General features: G+C 39.3%; 1 protein-coding gene across 3 annotated transcripts in view; it reads left to right on the top strand.

The window, feature by feature from the left end:
- Positions 1-26,924, top strand: part of CSTPP1 (centriolar satellite-associated tubulin polyglutamylase complex regulator 1) — a 97,773-nt gene that overhangs the window by 30,722 nt on the left and 40,127 nt on the right. For 2 of the 3 annotated variants that reach the window (XM_072422007.1, XM_072422008.1), the window contains exons 2-3: positions 6,250-6,352; positions 26,778-26,908. In XM_072422007.1, coding sequence (XP_072278108.1) covers positions 6,250-6,352; positions 26,778-26,908 — 234 coding nt within the window. The remainder of the gene's footprint in view (positions 1-6,249; positions 6,353-26,777; positions 26,909-26,924) is intronic. The other variant, XM_072422009.1, reaches the window with a different exon arrangement.

Genomic DNA, 26,924 nt, shown 5'->3' with positions numbered 1-26,924 from the left:
TTAAGTTCTTCTTTTTCAGGCTGAGCACTAAGAAAGTTTATCTAAATTGGCAACGGCATGCTGCATGCTCTTTCAGTTGGACTCTGAACTTCAGATGTTATTGGCAGCCGAAAGGCCAACATTCATCAATGGCAGCGTACATCATTCTCAGTACAGGTCCAATTTATGAACACTGCATTTCTAGCAGGATAGACCGGTATCTTCCTGTACTTGCAGCTATTATAAGATAAAGCATGAGAATTGTGCATATATTGGAGAGATTTATTGGTTTGTTTTCCACATACAATTTAATTTCATATTTTGGTACAACCAGACCTTCCATATTCTTCTCTTGGTAAATGTTCCTAACATTTGGTACTTGCTTGCTTTGCATTATCAATAGCTCACTTGGTCCTGGACCTATTGAATTTGGTTGCCTTGCCCTCCTTCCATCCCTAAGTAGAGAAGGGTGACTTGTGCCCAGTTAATCTTCACTTCCTACAATAATATTTCAGGTACTTGGCTGTCAAGCGGTAGGAACCTTACTAAAGAGAAGCCAACCCAGAGATAATACAACATGGAAATGTGAGTAGGTAAATCATGGCTCTAAGGCATTGCTTCCCTCCTCCATGTGCACAAAGCGAGCAGCTATGTGTAGGCTGAGGATTATATTTCACAGAAAAGTCACAGCTGAAGTCCCAGCTGGCTCTGTCCCCAGGATGTAAATCTGTCCAGCGCTGCTGACAATGATGTATTCTGCACTTTGGCTTTATATCACTGATATGTCTCCATGTTGCAAAGACTGGCTGCAATGCTGAGACCTTACACCTTACATAAAAATAGAGCAGAACTGAAACTGAAGCACAGGCAGCGGTGGTGGACATGTGAAGTGACCCCAATGCTAAAAAGGTCATTCTGTTTCATTTATGGGTTGGAACTCATGAGTTCATTCCCTTCCTTCCTCTCATAGGGAGAGCCATTACCCCTAAAGCACTTTCAAGTCTCTCAAGTGAATTGTAACAGGAACAGTTTTAGTGCATTGTGCTTAAAAAGCAAAGAAAATGATATTTTCTTGTCCAGTACTTGTGATTTTTGTTTGGATCAGTTGTGTTCTCAGTAGTATAAAATCATATAGGGCAAGCAAACCTAAGGAACATCAACTGATTTAATTTAGGTTTATATAATGTAGTTTATCTGTGGGTGGTAAACAACACACAACAGATTCCACCATGTCATTATTTATTTAACATAATCCATATTGAGGAAACCATATGTACAAAACTAAGTACACCCTACAATTAAGTAGCAGGTAGAAACCACCTTTAGCAGCAATACCTTAATAGGATCATTTTCTGTTTGGTCATTTGCTACAATTTTACCTGGACACCATGCTAGCAGCAGTTCCCTTATTCCATTTACTCTTAAACACTTCGAAGTCCACTTGTTTCCTTTAAAGGAGGTTAAGGACGTAATCCATAAGATTACCAAGAACCTTGTATCCCACCTGTTTTCTTTAGAGAATGTTTAGGGTGTAATCCATAAGGTCACTAAATCATAACGGTCTCAACAAATCCCCTGTGGAAGCCACATGGCAAAACGCATCGGGACATTGGATGTTAACCTGACCACCATCTAAATGGTTCAAGGATCTAATTGTCTAGTTGATTGGTCCTTTACCCCATGAAATATTAATGGGGATAACCACTCCTAAATATTGTATATATATATATGCTTCAATAACTGTGTTTGTATTAACCACCTTAATACCAACATAAATACGCACTGACTAAAACCCCCCCAGCTTTCTCCACTTTCTTTGTTCAAGAAAAAATTCTGCATATTCATTTTCTGTATGACTTTTTTTCATCTCTCACTTTGGGGGTCACTGTTTTTTACAACATTGCTTTAGTTCATTGAAATTTGCAGGCATTTCTTTACGCTCTCTTAGGGTCTTATCATAGTATTTTGATTAGATTGAGAACTGGACTTTGACCTGTCCATCGCAACAACTTGGTTCTTTTCTTTTCCAGCCATTCCATTGTGGATTTTGTTGGTGTGCTTGGGATCATGATCCTAATGCATGACCCAATTCCCAACAAGCTGTAGCTGTCATACAGAAGACCTCATATTTGACTTTGGAATACTTTGGTATACAGAGGAGTTTGATCAGCTCAGTGACTAAGGTGCTATGGCTATCGAAAAACAAGCCCAAATCATCACCACCATCTGCTCCACCATATTTTACCGTTGGTGTGAAGTGTTTGTTCTGATATCCTGTGTTTGGTTTTGGTTTTTGCGAAATGTGGCACTGTGCAATATGGCCAAACATCTCCACTTTGTTTTCGTCAAGGGACATCGTTCCAGAAAACTTTTGATAAGCCATGCTGCTATGTTCTTATTAAAGATAAAAAGCTTTCTCCTGGCAACTATTTCAAACAAGCTATACATGTTTAGTCTTTTCCTAACTGCACGGTCATGAACTTTAACATTTAACTTGCTGAATGAGGTCTGTAGTGCCTGAGTGGTCTCTCCTGGGTTTATTATAATTTCTTTGAGTATTCCATGGTCTGACTTTGGAGTGAATTTGTTGGGACGTCTATTCCTGGGAGGCTTTGCAATTGTCCTCAATGTTTTTCATTGTGAATAATCTTTTTTCAAATATTTTCAAAATGCCTTTATAACCCTTCCCAGATTAATGAGCAGCAACAATTATCTCTCTTTAATCAATGCTTATGTCTTTCCTCCTTGGCATTGTGTTAATACACACCTGAATACTCCAGACCAGAAAAATGCCTAAATTTCTGCTCTCCCGTCAGACTTCCTGATGCGCATTTAATTGATTAAATTTAATTAGTGGCACTTGACTACTAATTTAGTTTTTCTCATACTGCTTCTGCATTTGATTTTGTTAAATAAATAGTGACACGTGTAATGTGTTGTGTTGTTGTTCATCTGAGGTTGAATTTACCTAATTTTCAGAACCTGATGAAGAACCAGATTTTTTATTAATATGTCCTGATATGTGAAACGTTAGAATTGAAAGAGGGTGTCATTTTTTTTCTCATGACTACATGTATGTATGTATGTGCATGTGTATATGTATCTTACCTACAAAAATCTAGGCATGATGGTATTTCAGATAGCAGACCAAACAAGAAATTAACTGCATGTATCTTTCAAGAATGTGTGTTAAGTTAGTTTCCATGGAAACCGTTGCAGCGGTACATTTCCTAATTATCATTCATACAGATCACAAACATTTATAGTTCTGAATAGCAGCATCTACTATATTTGTATTCTAGAAAATCTAATAAATTGATTTATTTGTGTAAATACATTAATACGATTTTATATTTGAGGTAGCCGTTGCCATCTTTTGCACATTGCTGATTCATTTTCCGCTACAGCAAATATTTAAAAAAAAAACACATTGGGCTGCATAAGGGCCCATTTCTGGTGTTGTGGTTTGCTTGCTAAATAAGCCCAAACTATACAGAACCATTAAGGAATCGTCAGTACGATTCAATCCAGTTGTATAACTTCCACCTAAGTTTCCTTAAGGTGGCCTCCTCTTTAAAGTGATCTTCTCACCGTGGTAAATTTTGAAAATGAAACCATAAACCTTTTTTAAATATTCCATACCATAAACAAGACTGTAAGTAATCCTGAGAAATCCTTATGTGAAGTCTGCATTAAAATTGACACTTCCAGGACTGTCAATTACCTGGGTTCACCACAGCTTTCACTGATTTCTTTTGCTGACCTCCATTTATTTACTGTAATCTGTATCAATGGTGTTCAGCAAGAATAACCAGTCTGCTTTTCAAAGGACCCAGAATGGAACCAGTCTGCTCTTCGGAGGACCCAGAATGGAACCAGTCTGCCCTTCGGAGGACCCAGACCTTCGGAGGACCCAGAGTGGAACCAGTCTGCCCTTTGGAGGACCCAGAGTGGAACCAGTCTGATTTTCAATATTTTAACACTCCTGTAAATGTCAGTTTTCCTGCATTTTTGTGGACTGGAAAAGCATAGGCATTAGGAAATGTGTTTATCTACAGTCTTCTTCAGGCATTCCTTTTTCCAAAATAAAAAAATATTGTATAGAGGTGGGGAAGCATTTTTTTTAAAAAAAAAAAGTAACATTAGAAAAAATAGTTTTAGTCAGACTGCCCAAAAATGGAATTGAATGCAAAAATGCAAACAGGTGACTTTTATTGCAAAGAAGACATGCTAAGCCTCTTTGGCATGCACAGAAATTAGGTCATTCCAGCCCCATCAGTAAAAGTGACAAAAGATCCAAATAGCATACTTCCAGTCTTGGAGTAGTTACAATAATTACTCCACTGAATCTTCGGGAGCATTTGTAGTTGTCACATGGGCTGCTCAAGTCTGGATTAAGCTCCACCCCTGCTTAGTACAAAGTCATTCTAATGCAAGAAGGTCCAGGGTGACTCCACCAACTCTCAGGAATAAATGTAAAAATCAACACAGCTACTTGCGAATTATACCTGCACATCAGGAATATTTAGGCCTAATCAGATTTGGTTTTATAAATTTGGCCTGGTGTATCCTAACTAATAACTGTTTTTTGGTTTTCTTCTAATTACCTAAATATGGCCTCTGTTATCATAGAATGCAAGTAGACAGAGGCTACAGGAGATTACAGTCATCAGAATGTAAAGCTGCGTACACACCTGCAATTTCTCCAACGAGAAAAGACTGCAGGATGCATGAACGATGCTGTACATACAGCACCGTTCATGCTCTATGGAGAGGGTGGGAGGGGGAGAGCGATGGAGCGGCACCCTGCTGCGCGCTCTCCCCTTCCCTTTCATTAGGATCGGTCGTCGTCCATCGTCCATGGATCCGCCAGGATGGTCGTCGGACGATGGACGACGACCGACTGTACACACGGCAGATTTTCGCCCGATAATTGGCCGATACCGATTAAAAATGAATGCAGTCACTCCATTAAAGGCTAGTAAACTGCAATATATTACATTTTGTTCTTGAATTTATACATCATTTAACCAATTGAAGGTAAAGCTTAAGCTGTGCATAAATTGCAAAATGTGTTAGCAAAAGTTCAGAAATATAAAATAAATTATATAAGTTTGCTTTTTTATTCTCAAATTGAATGGCTCTTTATGTTAATACCAGTACCAGCATATTATTTAAGCCTTAAAGAACACAGAGCACAGAAAGGAACATATAAATATTATTTCTTCCTCTTAATGTCTCCAGTTGATTTACTGTCTCAGTTTGCTGTAAAGGAATTGACTCACCTCTGTAATTTATAACAGCAGAGGAAGGGATTGGAGGTCAGGAAAATATGTAGGTCACTTTGCTTGGTAATTGATACTTGGCATTGGCTTGCAGTACAGGTGGTACCGAGTGCTCAGGCATTAAAGGCCACTGACTGCAGGGGAAGCAGGAACTCTAATATAAACACATTGATGCTATAATATGACAAAAATAACAGGTACCGGAGCCCGTGTGTTATACAGGGGGGGGGGGGGGGGTTATGATTAAAGTGGTACTGTTCAGGTCATTGCTAATAAAAAACTAATGGGATGAGCCACACTTGCAAATCAGTTTATTTTTTTAATGCAGTCCAATAATAAAAGTATAGGTATCTCTGCAGCTTGGAGGAACAGACACTGATGGTGGAGATAGGAGGTAAATGTTTTATTTTTGTAGACAGATTAATGTCAGAGTATCTGGGCTCGTTTTCAGAGGGATATTCTATATTCTAGCAAGGTAGAAAACCTTGCTGTGTTATGAGAATCTCAGACTGCTTTGTTATTGCACTCTGAAACAGTTTGATCATTTGAAAAAGAGCTTCATTTATTGCTATCATCAATGTGTCTATGCCGAAACATGTTAAATAAATAAGCCGCAATCAAGTAACTACTCCAGGCAAAGTTTTTGTGCCAGATTCTCTGGGAGCCATATGGTGGAAGGTACTTTTTCCTTTCCATGTGCCCTTATTTTGCTGTACATTTTTTTATATTTATTGTGCTGTCTGGGGCCCTCCAGTCCTTTGCTGCCTTTAGATTGAGGTAGCTGGTCCTACAGAAATTTCCCATCAGAACACAGAAGTACAAGCATTCCGGGCAGTGAGAGTTCAGCTTGAAGAGTCAGATCTTTACAACAATGTACTGCGGGAAAGATGCTGGGGTAGTAACTGTAACTTATACCGGTATACCTACCTACTAAGAAGTTAAAGCGTAATTGTGGGATAATAATACTATCTCTTTTGTTTTACAGCACAGAGGCATGTCCTGACTTACATGGAGGACGCCCTCACCCAACTCTTGGAGCACAAGGATGACCTTGAGCCCACTGACGTTGCCAGGTTTTTTGCTGATTAGTAAGTATTTTATCTATTGATAAATGGGTTTCATTTTCTTTAAAGAACACTGATGAAGTTAGTTTATTCAACATTAGTTTATCTATTAATATTAGTTGTGCATTTATTTCACAGTCATGATTATTAATAGCGAGAATGGGTATGGGTTAGTGTTCTAAAGAACTTCAGTCCCAAGTAAAATTGTTGAGAGAACTACTTTAACCTGCTTCAATGACAATACATTTATGTTGCTTGTACCTCATTTAGGCCTCAGCGACAATGAGAATCAATAGGGAAGAAGTACACAGGAAAGCCTATAATTGTATGTTACTGTTCACACATGCTTCCGCAACCCCCAATCCCATTAGCACACATTGCTACTTGCAGTGATCATTTAGTAAACTTTTGTGAATATTTTCAAAGTATCTTATGGTGGCATTTTTGGCTACCAGAAACTTGCTGACAACTGCTGGGTGCCCGGCAGTGCTGACAAATCATAACCAATAGGCTTTGTTAGGTGTTTGTAACCAGTGGCAAAACCTAGCAGAGCAGATCGTTGTGTGTTTTTCCCCTTTGAATTAAAGGCACTTGAAAATGCTTAAAACACTTGCATAAGCAGTGGTTCCAATACCTGTCTATGGAGGCAGCATGGGCAGTAAACAGTCCCTGGACACTCCATGTGGCGTAGCAATACTGCTGCCACCAACTGCCTGCCAGAAGACTGACACGTTTGATTCCATGGTAACCATTTTTTGCAAGCAGGCTGTAAAAACGCAAACATGCCCTAATACTGCAGCTGACAGGAGTTGCTGTAATTTGAGAATTTTTTCAATTAAAACTTTTTCCCCCCATTTTCTTTAATTTTAGTGAGTACATTTTTTAGTGTTGCCTAGCAAGAAACATTGCTAAAAAATTGCAGTGCTTTATAGTTATCGTTGAATAAACATAGTGGAAATGTAAAAATTTCCATGCAATAAATAATTTTGTTACAAAATCCCTGCATCCCCAAGGCACTTAGGTCTACAAAACCTGGAAGTCTACATAAATTCCAAAGGTCTATTTATATCATACATTGCAGCCAAATTATTCACACAGTTTGTGCCTTTATATGAGGCTGCGGCCTTTGGTGCCATGATCATTTTCTGTACAATCTTCCAAGCTCCCAGATCCATTGTACAGAGAACAAACCTTTAGTGGGCTTTGATGGGTCAGTGCTCAAACTATGGACCACACTGATCATTATTTTTGCAAGTTTAGTTTCAAGACCATTAGAGATGATGCAGATTGAGGCTTCTATTGATAAGGTGTGTCCCCATTTATTGTCATCCTCTGTCTCTTGTGGTGAGTGCTTGGTGAGCAGTCAAGCCTTGGTTTTGCTATGCCAATGCTCACCAGCTAGTCGTTTTTTATAAGCTAGCCATTACAGATCTTCAGGTCTCTAGCATAGCTTTTTGTTCGTTAAACACACTCGGTACAGCTCAAGTAGAATCAGAGTTAAATCAACGATCTCCCGAATTGAAAAAGCAATACTTTTGCCTCTTGGGTTCATATAAAACTTGTGGAGAAAATATACAGACTCATTCTTAATGAATTGGGGTCTCCATGTGTGTTAATGTATGGGGGGAAATCTACCAGTCCAGTCATAGCAAAAGGAAAATGGACTACCACTTTCTGTCATTTTAGGCTGCCATAAATAAAATATATAAATTATAGATACGTTTAGAAAACTGGACTTAAGTTTAATGGACAGTTATCGAACTAACTGTATTCCACGTTTCTTTAGTTTCTTATTCAGCCCACCTCAACAGTATACAGAGATGAGGAGAGGGGAAGATGTTATTTAATTCCTTAGGGTAAAACTAGTGCAGCATTTTAAAGAGACTAACTTGAGGAAATGTGTGTATTGCAAAGAATTACTGATTTTGTCTGTTTTCTTTGTTTTCTGCAGACATACACATTAGGCTAGGTTCAGACCTGGAAAACGTGTTCCACAATAGGTTCAGACCCATGACAGGAATCATGTGGCCTCACCACTGTACTGCTTTTTTTTTTTTTTTTTTTTAAGAACCAGCTTTTGCACATTTAGTACTGAGTGGGCCCCAATGATTATCTATTGGACTGTGGCGGGTGAGACACTACATGTATCATTGCATCTGAGGAAGCGGCTCAGTGGCTTGAGGAAATGTTAACCACATTGTAACTTCACCAGAAGTCTGAACATTTTATTCTCCCTATGAGAAGAACTTTGGTACACAGAATGCAGCAAGTTTGGAGAGAATGTGTGATTGGTTTCCCAATGAATACCTCACAAGGCACATCCTGGTATTTCACTTCTGGTAGCTGAGAAATATCAGAAAACCTCTATCCATAATGGCAGTGTCCGTTTTAGGATTGCATGACTGTGAATGTAATAAAGATTCCTTTCGTTAACAGGGAAAGTGAACTTTAGCAAGAGTAGCTTGGCAGATGTCCACACAAGCTTAATTACTCACTTATCATACAGGTTTATAATTGGCTGCTCTGGGCAGATCAGATAAATGATTTCTATAGATTTCCACTGAAGCTTGTACTGTATTACCCTTTCTCTCATCACATATTACCCTCCACCTTATGTACTGTATTCAGCTTGTTCCATTTCATCGTTTGGCACTTTTTGCCAACTGCAGTTACTGTTGGCTTCTCTATTTTGTCTCTCATCTCTGTGCTCAGCATTTTAAACCAGGCTTCCGTATGCCCTCTAGGGCCAGCTCCCCCCTTGTCCGGAGCCCGTTTCTGCGACGGCAAGATTCCAGGTCACTTATTTGATGTTCAAGTTTATGTGCCATCACCTTGAGCGCATTGGAAACATTTGATAATCTGCAGTTTACTCCTTACAAGGAAGGAAAAAAGCACCAATTGTTCTGCTTTTTCTCCTTAACTTGGGAGGAAACTGAAGTGGTTGTTGTTTTTAAAACTTTGGTAAAGCTTCTGAGATCAATGGAAACTGTAACGGGTTCTGACTAAGAAGAGATGGCATAAACTTTTCTTTAGGATTTGAGATTGTACTGCATTTTATTGGTTCTGATAGCAATAGCTAGCATTTCATTTACTACATATTCAGTGCCAACCATCACAGGTGCTGTTATCATAATTCCCCTAAATCCTGAGGTAGGTCAGATATATGCCCTCAGTGAAGTAACCTTTTCTATATGTAGTGGGTGCAAGTGTTCAGGTGCAACCAGGATTTAAATAGAACCCTAGAGGGTAGAGTGGATTATAATTACTTATTTCACTATTTGTCATCCCAGTAGAAATCTCTTTGATTACTTGATTTACAGGTGTATGTTCCAGGGTTGCCTTTACATAGTAAGTCCCTGGCCTGTGACAAATATGCATATCATTTGTTTCAGATGTTTTTTTGACTGCAAACCTGTTCCAGGTTACTGATAATATACATATATAATAAACAATAATATCAATAATGGCTTTCACAAACCCTGCACATTTAAAGTGGATCTTAAGTCAATACATTTTTTTAGGTAAGTACCTCTTGGTAAGAGATAAGTCTGTGTACACGTTAGATTTTTGTTGTTGGAAACAATCTTTCATGATTGTTTCTAATGACAAATGACTGAAAGGTAAATGAATGATTGCTGTACATACATCTCCATTCTGTTCTTTGGAGAGGAAATGGGGGAGAACAAGCAACCAGCACCCTGCTGCACTCTCCTCCTTTCACTTCCATCAAGGTTGTTCGTCTTCTGTTCATAGATCTGCCAAGACGGATCCACGACCTTGGGCGGCCTCTGTACACATCAAATTCTCATCCGGGACGAGCCCTGCGGTTGATATCAGCTGAGAATCATCTGACGTGTGTACATAGCTGAAGTTCTGTCTGTCTCTTCTGAAGAGATTTACCCTTTCAACGTGCCCTGAAAAGTATTGTCACCAGAACAGAAAAGAAAGAAATAAAAAAATCTGAATTTGCCATCAGAACAAGGTTTAGTTTTAGTGACAAGTGTCTAAAACAGATTTCCTTTATTTTAAGGAGTTTTCCCCTTTTTATGTTGTATCTGCAGGGCAGGAAGCAAAGGTAAAAAAAAAGAACTTGATGGTGATTCTAACCATTACCTTATCCTTTCCAAATTAAAAAAAAAAAACAATTTTGGTGCATATACGTAAGTCCAGAATGGAAAGTTTCATATCACTGCCCTAAAGATTCTCAGATTTGCAGTAGTGACAGATCCCTGGACACCTTATCATGGAAGAACCACATAGAAGAAGGTAGATATGTGCCATAATCTGCAAATACACTGTGCATACTTGCAGATTGTGGATAGAGATTGCCTCCACTGAGGGGTTTACTGACACTTTAAGGCAGGGGCACGTAATATGTGTTTGAGGACCCCATTTAGGTTTCAAGAAACCACTTTATGGGCCACAGTAATTATATATGCAACTATTTCTGCTGTGTTCTGTAACAATATCTTTCTGTTGATATATAACACGCAGATCACGGAATTACAAATTGTTATTATTATTGTATGTCAACTCATTTCCAAGTAATGCCCTCCATCGTGTCACCAGATGTGTTTCCTCTGTTTTCTTCTCCACTTCTCATTACTGCTTAGACGGACGCATTCAGGCAGCTGACAAAGAACAGGTTCTGTTTTCACGCTTGGTTTATGTTATAGCCACTTATTAAAAATGAGGTTAATTAGATTGACACGGCTTCCTCAATGTGACACTCTTCTTTAACTATCCATTACCATGAGGACAGGTGATACCACCCTTCAAACAATAGAGAGACTGCTATGAAAATAGCAATATTTAAAGACGAACTCTTTAAATTAAACAATTTTTTAAAGCTCCAAATAGAATCTAAGAACAGTCTTGCTGCTCTATGCAAAAAAGGGGGATCACTTTACAAAGTCACCCAGGATAATTAGTGCTATCTGTTTCTGCTTGTAATTTAAAGCTAAACTCCAGATTAAAGATCAAATGCTCATTTGGGTCATTAAGGAACTTAAAGCAGAACTACATTCTGGGGATACTCATGTGTCCCCATTTCATTGCGGGCACCACTGTCTTCTCCCTTCTTTTCTTACACATCCAGATCTTCAGCCATCTTTATTGGCTGAACTGGGATGATGTAATATTTCATTCATTGCAGTTCTGGGTCCAGCAAGGGATGCCAGAATTGCCTGGTATCCAAATTTTGACAGATAGGTGGTGATTAGGCAGTTAAGAATACTTATTGCAGAAAGGATGTTTCCTGTCCCTTTCTGGAATAAGAACCCATCTGATGCCAGATTTTATTAAGCACTTTACTTACTTTCCCCTTCGCTTCTCTGGTAGTCATTTCACTCTTCTTCCATAGAACTGCTCAGGGTTGTAGACCAGCAATCGGCATCCAACCTTACTTATGCCGGCCAGTAGCCATAGGGGCAAGATGAGTGCTTACAGGGGACTGGCCACACAAAAAAGGAACTTGCAGGACTTGCAAGGGAATACAGTAAGTAAAAGAGCTTACACCTAGGCCTAAACAAATGTTTAAGCCTGGAATGCTGGGGCTGTCCCACTGCAATTTCTGAAGCTTGGCTTCAGAAATTGCAAAGTTAGGTTTAAGAAAAGCTATGCTATTTTAAAAATGTGAGTCTGATTTTAGGACTGTCTTCTCAGGCAGGCAACTATCATTTCAAAAGAAGGTCAGTAATGCCATTTTATGTAAACACTTGACCATCACACCTATTTGTACTTCTTAAACATCTCATTCCAAAAACCATTGTCATTATTATGGTGTTGACACAAGATGTTGCATCCTTCACTCTCTTTTTTACTGTCTTTTTTTTGTCTTTAAGAATTTTGCTCAAGTGAAGATATGTACAAAATACAGTAGAGATTTTTTTTGGGCTAAATACAATAGTGTGTATTTTTCAAAACATAGGTATTACATAACAATGTTATGTATTTGTAATTGTTTATATTTCCAACACTCAAGCATCATGGAGTGGGATTGCCAAACTAGACAATAAATAACTCATAAGGTTTAACTGTAAAGCGTATAGCTTGTATAACGTCTTGTAACCCTACGCGTTTCGCCTATTGGCTTCCTCAGGGGTTATATAGACGTGAATCGGTTTTTATGTAGTTATAAGAGAGTTAATAGTAGTAGAATCAAAGAATGATTTAAGTATGGCTGGAAGGATAGGATAAAAGGAAGGATAGGAAATGTAGGGAAAATCCCAGATAGAAATTGCACTGTGGAACTGGGTCCTTATCTAAGTTTTAATGGAGGCTTTTACCTTGGTCTGGGTCCTGGAAAATGTTGTGGAACAGCCAGAAAAATACACAATATTGTATTTAGCCCTTAAAACCACCCTTTCCTGACACATATCCAATTCAAAGTGGTGGCTAAACCTACATTAATATTTAATAAAGACAGTGGGATTTACCTATTCAAGACTTGCACAGAATTATGGCCAATTCAGCCACAAAACAGGTACTGATGTTCCAGAATTAATTGAAACCTTCACTAGGTATACCCTAACTTTGTTGTTTGTAGTAGCTGTGATATTTAGGTGTGCAGAAACTTTTGGCAGTATAGTGTTAAAACAATCTTCCATTTACTTTTAACTTTTATTACAGGTGCAGGGCAAATGTTCTTTCCTTACCTAAAGATTTGCATGTGAATGGCCTGCAGTAGATCAGAGGTGCACAGATTTTTCTTTTGGTCTGTGTGTACATTTCACCCCTAGAAAGAGTCCACAGAGATAGATAGATTTTCATTTGAAACATTTCCTGTGGCTGTATAGATGACACAATAGCGGAAAGCTGCTCTGCTGCATTCTGATAGTATCAGGTTTCCCTTCAAGAAGGTGAAGTTCATTCTCGAAAACATACTAATCCTAGAATGACTTATTTGCCTGTGGCTATTGTAACAATATGTATACATTCTCTACAATCTGCTCTCTGCTCCATCATCTTAGTTAAGAGAGCGCATGGGAGATTTGTCACACCTGTTAAAAAGTAAGTGAACCGAAAATACGAATTTATCAGTGAGAAAATGCTTTTCAAGTACTCACTGATACAGTCAACTCTTATCTTAGAAATATAAAAACTGGCTGCATATATAGAGATGTGTGCCTTCAACAATTGGGCTATTAAATCATTTTCGATTTATCTGACAAGTCTATTTATTATTCAGCCGCCCTGTGAGACTGGGGAATGCTGGGTCATACATGGGAGCAATATGGGAAATTATACTAGTGCTTGGATCCTCTGCTATGCTTGTCCAGTGTTTGCACTGATGCATGGACCCTTTCCTAAAAGTAAAAATTATTTTACACATAAAGCAATAAAGGATGGGAAAATTCATGTGAACAGTGTGGTTCTTGTGATGAAGATATGGCCTTAAACAGTGCTTGAATTACAAAACGTTCTTGCTTTTATCAAGTTGCCTATTGCCCTTTATTAGGCTTAGATCTTATAATTGATCTAAGCCTAACTGAAATCTTAATTAATGTTATTATAATCTCCTATTAATTATGAATCTGCTTTTTTTTTTTTTTAAAGAATACCTGCTATAAATGTTAATGCAGCTAGTTTCTGGTATGGGTGATGACTGACTCCCAGTTATGTTCCTGGTTTGTTCCTTTATACTCCAAAATTTAATAGACCAGAAATTGACCAAGAGGTTTCAAAAACGTGTCAGACACTTGTACGATTAACACAACTTTCCATCTTGACCAATCAAGGTTTTTGCAATTCTACACTCAATTTCGATCACTATTTGTTGATGCAAAATAAATGATTTCATTTTAGTCTATGTGATGAAATGACCACATTTAATGCTTTAATGAGGAAATTAATCCTTGTATGGGCAGCTTAACGTGTGACTATAATTAGGTTTATATTTGGGGGATATAGTGATATATCGTTTCAGAATGGAGGATCTACTGCAAATGGCTTTCACTTTAATGATAATGGCATGAGGAAGCAGTAGATCAATTGCCTTGTGATGTGTGTAGTTTGCCTAATTTTTAAAAAGTTACACCCACAGAACCGATTATTTCAATTTGTTGCCAATTGCTAATGAGGTTTAATCCAATGCTACCTTCCTATGATCTCTTTTTTATTTTTCAATTTTTACTAGGAAAGAAACAACTTAAAAACAAAGAATGGCAACACTACCAATTGCCAAAGGTAGACAACAGTATTCAGACATCACAGATTATCATAGGTGAAAAGTAAACAGCAGAAGGAAGAAAACAGGAGGAAATGAGTCCAAAGTCAGGTTCTATTGGATGAGTCAAAATCTGTGTTCTCCCTGTCCCCTTTTAGCCCGGTTCATCACCCGGCATTTTTCAGTAACCGTTCGGCTGTTTATTGGTGCTTACTGAAAAATTGGGTGACTATACAGGGGCTGCCACCCACCTACAGCTTCTTCCTACCCAGCCTAAATAAATCCTGGGGAGAATACTGCAAATCTAAGTATATTGATGACCGACATAGATAGACCTAGAAATCTAATTCAGGTCACATTGTTACAACAGCATAAAAAAAAAAGTAAAAATAAGAACAAGAGAAAGGAAGTTCAAAAGAAAGGAGCCAGAGAAAGAAGGGGGAGTCAGGAAAGATAAAAGAGAAGGGTAGGGCAAAGGAAGGGAACCCAAGCAACTCCCCATCAACCAAAATATAGGCAACTCTGAAGCATGAAAGCTCAGATAAATTATAGAAGGATAAGTGTGCAATCAAGGGCCAACCGGCAAATAATTATCCAACCAAGGGGACCATACCCGCTGAAACCTCTCCAAGCATTCAAACCAAACATCTCTTTTTTTCATTTATCAGAAGGCAAGCAATTGTATGATTAAAAACCCTACAGATGCCTAGATTATTCTTAATAAACCCATAGAAAAACATCACCACCAGTGGAGAGACACAACTAATTGGTAATCTCCCTTATGGAGGCTCCATGATCTAGCACCTAGCAGATGATTCTACTGACCAATGCAATGCAAAAAAAATGGTAAGGTTCCTTTTAATAAAAGAAACATATTGGCAGCTTTACAGCCTGTCCATTGAAGCCTGTTCTGTTTGAAAAATGAGATCCTGTATATTCCTATTCACCTGCCTTGTGGTGACCTGCATACAACCTCCCTCAGCTATAGTATGTGCAGAAACACATCCTCTTGGCTTTGTGTTCAGAGCTTGGAAAGCTTATCAGTGCGGGCACAGTAGGGAGGATGGCAGTTGCTGCAGGTTCTTCACAATCAATCAGAGTACATGAAGAAATCCCCAGGGCTATTTAAAGAGTATTTGTTACAAGGCAGGCTATAAAATAATTACATTGTTTTGTTTTTACTGAGCCGCTACATTCCTGGGAAACATGGGTCTGTTCTCACAAGTGCTATAGCGCAGTATATTAATACCTTCTGTTTTAGTTCAGCTGTGTGTGACCACATCAATCGCAAGGCTCACAATACATTGAGGGAGGCAAAAGTCTCCAGCCGACATACTATCAGGATGTCCCGTGAACATAACCATTTTGGTTCCTGTGTCATACTATTAATAATATAATTACCCACATTCCAAAAACATGCAGTTAGGTTAATTGGCTCCCCCAAAATATGACCTTAGACTGAATTAAACACATATGACTATGGTGGGCACATTAGATTTGGAGCCTCTTTGAGGGGCAGCTAGTGACATGATTATGGACTTTGTACAGTGCTGCCTAATATGTCAGCGCTATATAAATACTGTGTAATATTAAAACCCAGAAGTACTACCGAGTATTCTCTAGGCAGAAATAGAGTGAAGATTATATGAGTATGTGCTGCTAGGCATAAGGGCATTATGGCATGGTCAAACCACATGCTTCTCCTATCACCATGGCATGATTTAAATGAGGATCAAGAACTTGGGAACTCCATTGTCTTTGCCTTCCTATATATAAGCATGTGCACATCGCTCTGGAAAAACACCAGGGAGCTATTATCCGACACTGCGTTGCTGACATATGGAGCATTGGAGCATTTGCCAGATTTGAAAGACAAAGAACAGGGAAAGCTGCCTTTGAGCTTTGTTGTTACAAGTTGTGGTAAGGCAAAACAAACAGGTTCAAGTTATTAAATGCAGATTCTTTTTATCCCGGTCTATGTGAGTCTCCCCATCTACTATGTTACATGATCACTGTGATAAATGAGGACTTGTTTGCGTAGGGAAGTGATTTGTTGAGAAAAGTGTGCCCCATATTTGTATAAGTATTGGATCTTTAATAAACATTGTCTGTATTTCCCAACTGCATTGGGGGGTTGTATTAAGTTAGTAACAGAAGGCTGCCCGGGGCCCCAGACTCCAGGGGGCCTAGGAGGATACTAAAACTGCACTTTTTCTAGTAGGTCAGTTTTAGCTTTGAAGTCTTTGGGATTTTTTCAGCAGCTGATGCCCCAATATTTATCCCAAGTTTCTAGTTATGTGTATATAATACCAAAATCTGTTCTTCATAGCATTTTCCCTGGCAAATTCTGTTGCAATTCTGTTCTTTTTTTTTTTTTTTGTGCCTGTAACCCTATTTCCTATATCACGAGGACAACCAAAGGTTCGGACAGGCGGTGAAGTTTCGGTGCGGTTATCCTTTCTCACACCCATGAACCATATCCATTGTCAAAATGCTAGCATCTCACCTGGGGCCCACCTATAGGGAATGAAAGGCAGATGTAGTAAGTGGTTGAGTAGCGCCCCCTGCCACCTGTGATCAAATACTATTTCATTAATAACCAGCAAAGTGGCTGGGGCTGCAAAGCTGCCAGCCAACAGGAGATGCCCAGAAACAGCTGTCATCACTGCCGTCTAAATTTAGCCTTAGCCGCTTCCTTTTATTTAGATGCAGCATTGCTAACCTGATGTGCATGCTTGTTTACTTGACTATTCGCCTGCCTAACATGTCTGCACATGCCTTCTGTGGATCTGCTAGGCAGTACTTCAGATAAAGAACCATGCATTGCATATTGGCTGACAATGCTGCTGCTAGTTGTAAAGCAGTGGCTTAGTGTTGGCAACCTGTAACAGAAAATGCTGTTGCTGGCAGCATCTTCAGACAAGAAAGCGTATACAGCGAGGCATGATACCAGACCAACTAAAAAAATAATTCTGTATTCACATACATTTTATAATTCAATGAAATGCACAATATCAATTCAGGTTTCTTTCCTTGGTAGCATCATTTTGCTACGATACATAATACACCGATTCCTATGCATGATCCCATTAAACTTGTAGGGGAAAGGGGAACTGAAGAACGCCTGAGGCCCAAGTTACAATTATTCTATTGCTTCCCAACATCATCCAGTACAATCCATGTCCTTATTCTCCAGCTGTTAATTTCCAGTGCAGGTTTATATTCAGTGATTTGCTGTAAGGCAACACAACGTTCCAATGAAAACTTTGATAAATGAGGCCTAAGGTGGTGTATAACTTCCGAGTCCAGTAAAAGTTCATACAGTAGAATGATCAGGGTTCACTGGCGGGGTGCTTGGGTCTCATACTACCATCTCATAGTTGTGTAGGTTCATATTTGTTCAGCACCCACGTGTCCCGCTCCTCCTGGGTCTTTTCCAGCAGCTGTCATGCTTGTCACCCTACACTGAAAATCTACAGCTGGGCTGCTGAAGACAGCATAGATGTTGTTGGACAGGCTGTGCCTGCCAAACCAGTGCTAGGATCCCAGGCTATATGAGAACCCTCAATACCCACCTGTGTAACCTGCCCACCTATTTTACTTTCAGCCTCAAAGTTTTTCTTACTACCCCTAAAGAGCTCCTATTTCTTTTTAAAATGTGACCTGGAGGAAAGTGAACCCCCCCTTCCTGCACCGAAGCCACAACAATAGCGGTTTGAGTTACTGCACACCCCACTGTGCCGCTACGATCAAAGGGACATTCTCTTGTTTCGAAGCTTCTCACTTTTATAACTATATTCGGCAGGCCTGAAAGGAGCCCTATAGGCAGATGAGCAATAGACAGCATTGACTTACTGACCTCCTCAAGCTAAAAACAAGACAAGGGGAGGGGTAAGGAGTTTTGAATCACCTCTTTGTGAGCAAAGGGCTCATCAGCATTTTGCAGAATGATACACTTTTGTATCTATAGGATGCCAGGGGGTTAAATCTTTCTGCTGGCTAAAGAATTTTTCGAGCCATTGTGCTCGATTCATGTATTTGTGTGTGATCAGCACATACTGCGCACACATGGTATGGGGTGGTAGTTCTTGTGTTAATGAGCCATGGGCAAGGCATGGTTGTGTGACATAAGTTATGTACTGCTATGTGTATAAAAGGCATTATATTCCAGCAGCTGAAGGCTGGGAATAAAACATTATACACAGAACCTCAGGCTCATTGCTTTGATATGGTTCATAGTACACCTGTGGTATTCAGTGTCTATTTTTATTTTACGACATGGGAATTATTGTGCATTTCCAGTGATTACATATTCTTGTTATTGCAGGTTTTCTCTTAATAATGAAAATCATATTGTTATCAGACATTTTCACACCTTTCCTTTTTTCTTATGACTGGAAAGTACATAGTTACATAGTAAGTCAGGTTTGAAAAAGACATAAGTCCATCAAGTTCTACCACTAGGGAAAAAAACATATCCCAGATATAAAACTCTATGGACATAGTTGATCCAGAGGAAGGCAAAAAAAACCCGTGTACAATTTGCTTTAACAGGAGAAAAAAATTCCTTCGCTAGGCAATCGGATGTTCCCTGAACCAACCGTCTCTGTTATCCTTACTATAAAACACTAATCCCCAGTTAGATTCTGTGCTTCTGGAAATTATCCAGCTTTTTCTTAAAGCAATCTATAGTAGTTGCTGAATCTACTTCCTGAGGGAGCCAATTCCACATTTTCACAGACCTTACAGTGAAGAATCCCTTCCTTATCCGGAGCCTAAACTTCTTTTCCTCCAGAAGCAACGAGTGCTCTCCTGTCCTTTGTAATGATCTCAAAGTAAATATTTGGGAAGAGAGTTCTCTATTTGGACCATTTATATATTTATACAGGGTGATCATATCCCCCCTTTACGTCTCTTCTCAAGGGAGAAAAGATTCAGTTCAGCTAATCACTCCTCATAACTGAGCTCCTCCATTCCTCTTTCTAGTTTAGTTGCCCTTCTCTGTACTCTCTCCAATTCCACAATGTCCTTTTTGAACTGGTGCCCAAAACTGGACTGCATATTCCAGATATGGTCTGACCAGTAAACACATTTACCAAATTTCTGTGGTATGGCATATGAGAATCATTTAGCACAAAGTGTGCAAAGAACCCCTTTGTATTTAAATTATTGACAAGCAATAAAAAAGTAAACCAGTCTTAAGTTTTCAATTCTTTCAAGGGACCAATAAAAGAATTTTTTAGGCTTCAGGGAATCTCTGGTAAAAAAAATATTTATATCATTGGACATTATTATTATTAAATCAGGCAGTCAGATGCTCAGTCAGACAGCAAAAAGATAAGTAGTGTCTGTGATTACTTGAAAGGCCAGAAATGTTACTGTTCTTGCTTTGCCAAGTGACATATGTACCAAAACTATTCAGGCACCATCAGGAGAGAGATCAGTTACACGAGGCCGATCTGATTACACAGGCAAATCTGATCACAGGCAAAGCAGAATTACCTGGGAGATATTTTCACTTGTTTCTATGGAATATCTATACTCTGAATTGGGACACGGCTGAATATCCTTTACTAGTGAGGGAGCAACATCTTGTTCTCTTAGCTAGCAAGGGAGCAACTCCATAGAAACAGAACAGTGTCATCAATCTTGTCACTAGTTATCACCAGTACCTGGATCGCTTGTGTGACATCACCTTAAGGAAATCCAAATTTTTTTTTTTTTTTACCAAATCCTATTTGTGAACAGCCTGATTAAGCACACAACACAGGTGTTTTTTTTTTTTTTTTTTACCATTACTTTTCCTTTTGATCCAACTTTTCAAAATGCCAAATGCGATGATTTAGAGCAGGGGTCGGCAAAGTTTTATTTATGGGGTGGGCAGGACCACACTAGGCTGAACCCCCCCCCCCCAATGGGTCCCCCCTCCACCAGGGGACGCCCCCTGAAGTGAAATCCCTGTCCTCCGTATGCAATGCTCCGGAGCTTCAGTGGCTCAAGTAGTTCCTAGAGTGGGTTGCCGGCGGATCGGCCAGGGGGCGTTAGGCCGAATGAAGTACCAGCTAGGCCTCAACTGGCCTAATGGCCGTAGTTTGCCGGCCCCTGATCTAGAGCATGCATGAACAGGTTATTTTATTACTGCGGTGGCCAACATAGGGCCTGTGGGCAATAACCCAGCCCCATCAAGTCATTTTGCTTTGCATATGGATCTGAACTTCATACACTAAATCCGCTCATTGCTGTAAATTGCAAACAAACCCAGCACGGTAAGTCACCTATTACTCTCTGCTTCTGGCCAAGCCAGGATTAAGACTTTCAGTGCTGGCTTTGTTTGCACTGTAATATATTAAACAGTTTGTGCATACCCTAAATCATTGTGTATAAGGTCTGGAATGGCCCAGAAAAAAGGAACTGAAGAGGCTAAACAGACAGCCAGCCATGCTCGAAGATACAGCTGCTATGTGTGTTATTCAAGGTGCGTATGTATGTATACAATTTGTGTGCTTTTACAGTATCTCAGGGGCACTGCTGTGCTATGAATAAAGTTGGTGGAATAAATCCTACAGAATGTTGTTCACTATACTCCCGACTCCTGCACAATGTACATTACATACTCCTGAATTCTGCACTTTGTTCCCTGAGCTGTACATTGCTTTTACCCCTGCATTTTGTGTATCAAACATTCCTGACCCCTGCACTCTGTACAATACATACTTTGTGTTACTTTAAAGGTACACATTAATTTTTTTTTTTTTTTTTTGGCACAAGGGCTATTGCTTTTGTGTGCAGTAAGTACATCAAGAATGCTTTTGTTGAGTTTTTTTATTCAGCTTTCACTGTAGGGACTAAATGGACCATGCCCATGCTGCAAACTTTATGCATGTTTCTCTGCCCATTGGATGTTGGAAAATATGCAGTCTGACCCAGAAGTAAAAAGATTGGAAAGCCGGGGAGTAGTATAATACTTTTTAAACACCTTTTTATAAAGGTCTATAAACCAAAGAAACAAATAGGGAGAACAGAAAGACAGAGGAGTTTGCTTTCAAACTAGGATTAGACTCTTCATATGAGGGACATTTGGGAGCTATATTGTCTTTCTTGTAGTGTATACACATAAAAGCAAGAATCCTTGTGTCTCATATACAAGATGATGTTAGATGTTAAGGCTGTAATCGGCAGTACAAATTCAAGCTTCAAGTTAATGTTTAGTCTAAAATGTCTCTGTAGCAGACTGGCACAGCAGCCAGATTTCACTTTTCGGTATCTCAGGATACGTTTACACCATGGCTGGCGTGTCTACTAGCATAGACTGTGCAATCATATCATTGATCATTGGGCAGATATTTGCCATGCCGTGACAATCTGCCAAAGGACAACTTTAGGTACCAACATTTAGTACTGGAGTAACAAGAAAATACATTGCAGCTGTCATTGTATGTTCAAAAATGTTGTGTTTTGCTGTTGATTCTGCTAGTAGGTCTGTTAAGTTTCTCGCCTCCTAAAACATTGTGATAATGCTGTTCTGTCTGCAGTAAAATTGCACAGAAGTTTTGTCATCACATGAACAGGTTAGTCTTAATATTTGTGTGATCTTAGTCAAGTTGTCAAGTAAGACAAACATTATTGTTCACGTCTAGATAACACTTTCCAAGCAGTTTCAGCAACAGGTTTATAATTATGGGGAACAGAGAACCTGTTACTAAGCCATTTATAGCACCAATATTCCCCCAAAAAGATTGTCTGCATTTAATGCTTTTTTACATTTTGTTTACCTGTAGAAGCCTTCCTTTATATAACATGCAAAAGCCACAAGACTTTTGGGTGTTACCATCTTGTATGTGATATCAGCAGGCCCAGGAGACTCAGAGCTGTCACTATAATTAAATGCTATAGTATTCCCCTTCGCTCTTTCCCCAGCTGTCTAAAGGTTATGTAGAGGGGTAATGTGAGGGGAGGAGGAATTTGACCAGCACAGAATGTGGAAGAGGAAGTAAACCCAAAAACTACCCAAAACAAAAGTAATACACCTATCTTCAATCCCATAGAGCAGTCAATCCGTCCAGAGGTTTCTTCAGTCGGTTCCCGCATTGTCTCGGTATCCGTCTTCAGGCCGTCATGCTAGGCGCCGCCACCTTCTCTCTGATCTTCCGGATTCTTCTTCCTACATCACCTAATGCAGGCGCGAGATTGGGTGATGTAGATGGGAAAAAAAACTTGCCTATCTCACTACACAAACATGAGATCGGTAATTACTTTCCCTTTTGGAGAAAGGACTCCTTTTACGCATGTCCGAGATACTTGGGCATGCGTAGAAGGAGCAGCCAAAACCTCCTGGGATACGTAACGTAGGTATCCCGGGAGGCTTTCCGCTTCCATTCATTCTATGCCATCAAGAATTAAGGGGTTGGTCCTGCACCTTCTTTTTTTTTTTTTTTTTATAAACGGTGATGCACTTAAAGAAAGAAAAAAAAACACAAACAGCATTTTTACCTTACATGAAAGGGTTGTCTACCCTTTTATGTTAAGTGAAAATTCTGAGTTTAGGTACACTTTAAGAAATCAGGAAGAGGTCCTTGCTAAAGATGATTGGAATATCTTGGTTTTGGCCATATTATTCAGATGTTGGGATCAGACTTTGGCTTTAACAACATGAAAGCATGGATCCATCCTGCCTTGTTTCAATTGTTCAGGTTGGTGGAGTGGTGGTGTGGGGAATTTTTTTCTTGGCATACTGTGTTGCCCTTAGTACTAACTAAGCATTGTTTAAAAGCCACAGCCTGCCTTAGTATTGTTGCTGATCATGTCTGTTCTTTTATGACCACAGTGTATCCATCTTCTAATAAAGGACAAAAAAATTAAATAAATACCTTCTTAGTAATATGGGTATTGAAAGAAAAAATAGGGAATTCCTGGCATTTATTTAAAAGGTTGTCAAATTTTATTCAAAACCGTTTCCATAAAACAAAACAGAAAATTAAATACATAAAACGTGTGCATAAATATAAAATATGGTGACTGAGATTACTAAAAATAGGCTGGCCATAAATCATTTACAACGTGTTTCACAGGTGAAACTGCTTCTTCAGGGAGTTAGCTGTCCGAGAGAAAGTTATAAAGAACTCAGCAGCCCAGGAATTCCCTACTTTTTCTTTAAATACCCTTAGGTATTTAAAGAAAAAGGTTTTTTTTCCAAGTACTAGGGATGTGGCTTTCCTGATATCTTACAATCATTCTTAAGGTGACACATAACCATATTTCTTTTTATCTAAATTCTAATGACTACTTCCAGCAGAATTACATGCCATGTCACATAGCTCATATCATCCCAATCCCGACAATAAATTCAATGTACCAACACAGACCAAATGTGCAAGAAGAGGGCTGTGCTAGAGAATTGACTCCTCCAAATACAGTCAAACAATTGTCTAAATTTCCAAATATAGTCAAGCAAATATACTCAAAGCATTAAGCAAGTCCTGAGGCACGTTGCAAGTTAAAAGAAAAGTGTTTACGCAGCGCTTTATAAAATCCATAGTCATGTCACTAACTGTCCCTCAAAGGGCTCACAATCTACCTACCCACAATACCCCTACCATAGTCATATGTCATTAATACAGTCTAAAGTAAATTTTGGGGGGAAGCCAATCAACCTAACTGCATGTTTTTGGAACGTGGGAGGAAAGTGAAGTACCCGGAGGAAACCCACGCAATCATTGGGAGAACTTGCAAACTCCATGCAGCTAGAGTCCTGGCCGAGATTTGAACCTGGGACCTAATGTTGCAAAGGACAGAGTACTAACCTCTGAGCCACCATGCTTTAACTTGGTGACAGAATCTCTTAATACCACATGAACAAAAGTTGACATAGTAACTGCTCCCAGATTGTCCAAAATGAAAAACGCACTTATTTTACAGGTGGACCTTGGTTTAGTACATATTAGTAGATCTGCTGCAAGCTTTGCCCTCAACATCTCAAATCACTGCAGAAATGTATACATGAGTCTGCTCTTCCGCTCATTTTTTTCTAAATTTAAAGCAAATATAATTATGTTCAAGTGAATGGAGCAGCTGGGACCCTTTTTTTGGACATGGCTGCAGCAACTTGCAGCATGGTTCTCAGATGCGACATGTCGTGTTTGGCTGCTCATCCTGATGATCTGCACTGCATCAAGTTCAAAACTTGTTGCCCACACTGCGGATTTTCCTTTCCTGGCCACACAGCAGCAGTTTTCTGTTCAACCAGAAGGTCTCAGTCATTCGGTTCAACACCATGGGCCCTAAATGTAATTATTGTCATTTCCTCTTATTTATTTTTGTGACCGATGCTCTTTGAATAATGTTTTTTCTTGTGGGTGATATTTATCTCTTGATCTGACACAAGCTCCCTCCGAGCTGCTGTGTGTTGTGTTTCTAATGTATAAATTACCAATTGTCTTCTTTCTGTTTGATTGCCACGTCTTTGTTATTTTGTGTGGTGTTCTTGTTTTGTTTCAGTCTCATGATAATTTGCTGCTCTTTGTAGCTCGGTGTTGCTTTTTTCTCCTCGAGGGGGAACCGGTGGTTGGACGCCTATTTTCTGTTAGGAGAAATAGTTAAGACTTGTTGGCTTGGCGCAGAGGTTTGAGTAAGACTTGGTACCTGGCATCCCATGACCTTTTATGTTACATGTCTACAGGTTCCTGAGATTGCTTAAACGATTCTTCCTTCCTGGCAGAGCGCCCTCTCCTAATTTCAAAACACTTGAAGACAATGGAGCTTTTTGAAAGACGTTCCTTCGCCTGGGGCATGGGTAGCTGCGCAGGGCACGTTGTACATGCACTTTTAATTTCCATCCTTCTATCACGGCTCACCGTCTATCTCCTGTGTCCTGAGCAACACAGGTGTCTAGGAATTGTATTCCACAAGTACCTTTGCTGATAATCGGGTAACTCTTATGTTTGGCAGGCAAATCTAAGGAAGGAAGGATTGAAATTCCTGTCCAAAGTACAGATTTGGCATAGAGTATCTGGCTTTTCTACATTATGTGCCAAAGCTGCGCTACTAAGCTAATAAGAAATGGCTATGCTCTTGCAAGGAATACATGACGGTTTGCCAAGATTAAAGGAAAACAACTTTTCCTTATTTTTTTTTCCTGTAAAGCCCCTACATTAAATCCAATTTGCTTTACTTTAAAGTACATGTAAACCCTAACTGAGTGACGTTTAGTTTGTTCTTCTGATCTGTAGCTTTTTAAAAGTTACTCCCTGTGTGTAAGCACCAAGGCTGGGTACACACGTTCAATATTTGTTGTTGGAAATGATCTTTCGTATAGATAGCCAAAAAGATTATTGGTATCTATTAAACTGATCTTAGAGGAACAAATTATTCATTGCTCGAGGAACTCTGGTTGAGAAAAACTGCACTAATCAATGACTGTATGGCATTCTCAGGGAGGGCATCTTGATGGCGACAACTATGGGTCTGCCTACGTAACTTGTATTAACAAGGTCACCTCACTGAATCTATAGATGAACAACAGTGTCCTGATTTGGACTACAAACGCCTCTTTCTTTCCTTATGTGCATGTGGTTTGGTAAGGTGTTCTGTGGATCACAGAAAAAAACTGTGAGGAGCAGATAAAACATTGCCTAAAATTGCAGTTCAGTGCAAAAGATACAAGCAGGCAGGGTCAATGTGTATTTTCCTGTACTTGCAAAAAATGTATTTAGCTTGAAAAAATAAAATTATTGCAGCTACTATATCTACAGATTGGTGAGCTGAAATAGATATGTTAGATTTTAGACATTAAGCGATGAATAAGGTAAATATTAGGGCTTTTTGTTAAGGTATGGGGTACAATTCTGCCTTTTGCATTCAAACTCACGGCTACCAAAGCAAAAGTGTTAAAATGCAGAACAAAGGCTTGGTCTAAGCTGTTTTTTTGAGATCCCTTTAAAAAATACACAGTGCATTTTTTTGGGACTTAAATAATAAGAAGTGGTGTCGCCCAGTTGTCCTCTGTAAACTCCAGAAACTTCATCTTCTAGAGCAGTGTTTTTTAACCAGGGTTCCACCAGAGGTTGCTTGGGGTTCCTTGAGCAATGAGCAGTTTGTGCCCCTCAGGTCAGGGAATGCCACCCCTACTGATAGCCAAAAAGACCTTAATGTGACCTAGTTGAGAAACACTAATTTAGTGGATCTTCCGGAAGGGAGCTAATAGGAGATATTTATTCTTAGGTCTTACATATACTTTATGCTGTCATTATTTTCACATAACCTGTGTCTATTTCTCTTCCCTCATAGTTTCACCAGCGTGTCTCAGGGCACCCATGTCTTGTTCAGAGATTACTCCTTTGTTCAGTGCACTCCTCATAACAGGGCGTCCTTTCTACGACTCTTCTGGAGATGCTTCAGGACAGTAGCTAAGAATGGAGGTAAGAAAAGGGAGAC

The sequence above is a fragment of the Pyxicephalus adspersus genome, chromosome 9 (genome assembly GCF_032062135.1).
Source record: "Pyxicephalus adspersus chromosome 9, UCB_Pads_2.0, whole genome shotgun sequence".
Classification (NCBI taxonomy): domain Eukaryota; kingdom Metazoa; phylum Chordata; class Amphibia; order Anura; family Pyxicephalidae; genus Pyxicephalus; species Pyxicephalus adspersus.
This window is presented reverse-complemented; position numbering and strand designations above follow the sequence as displayed.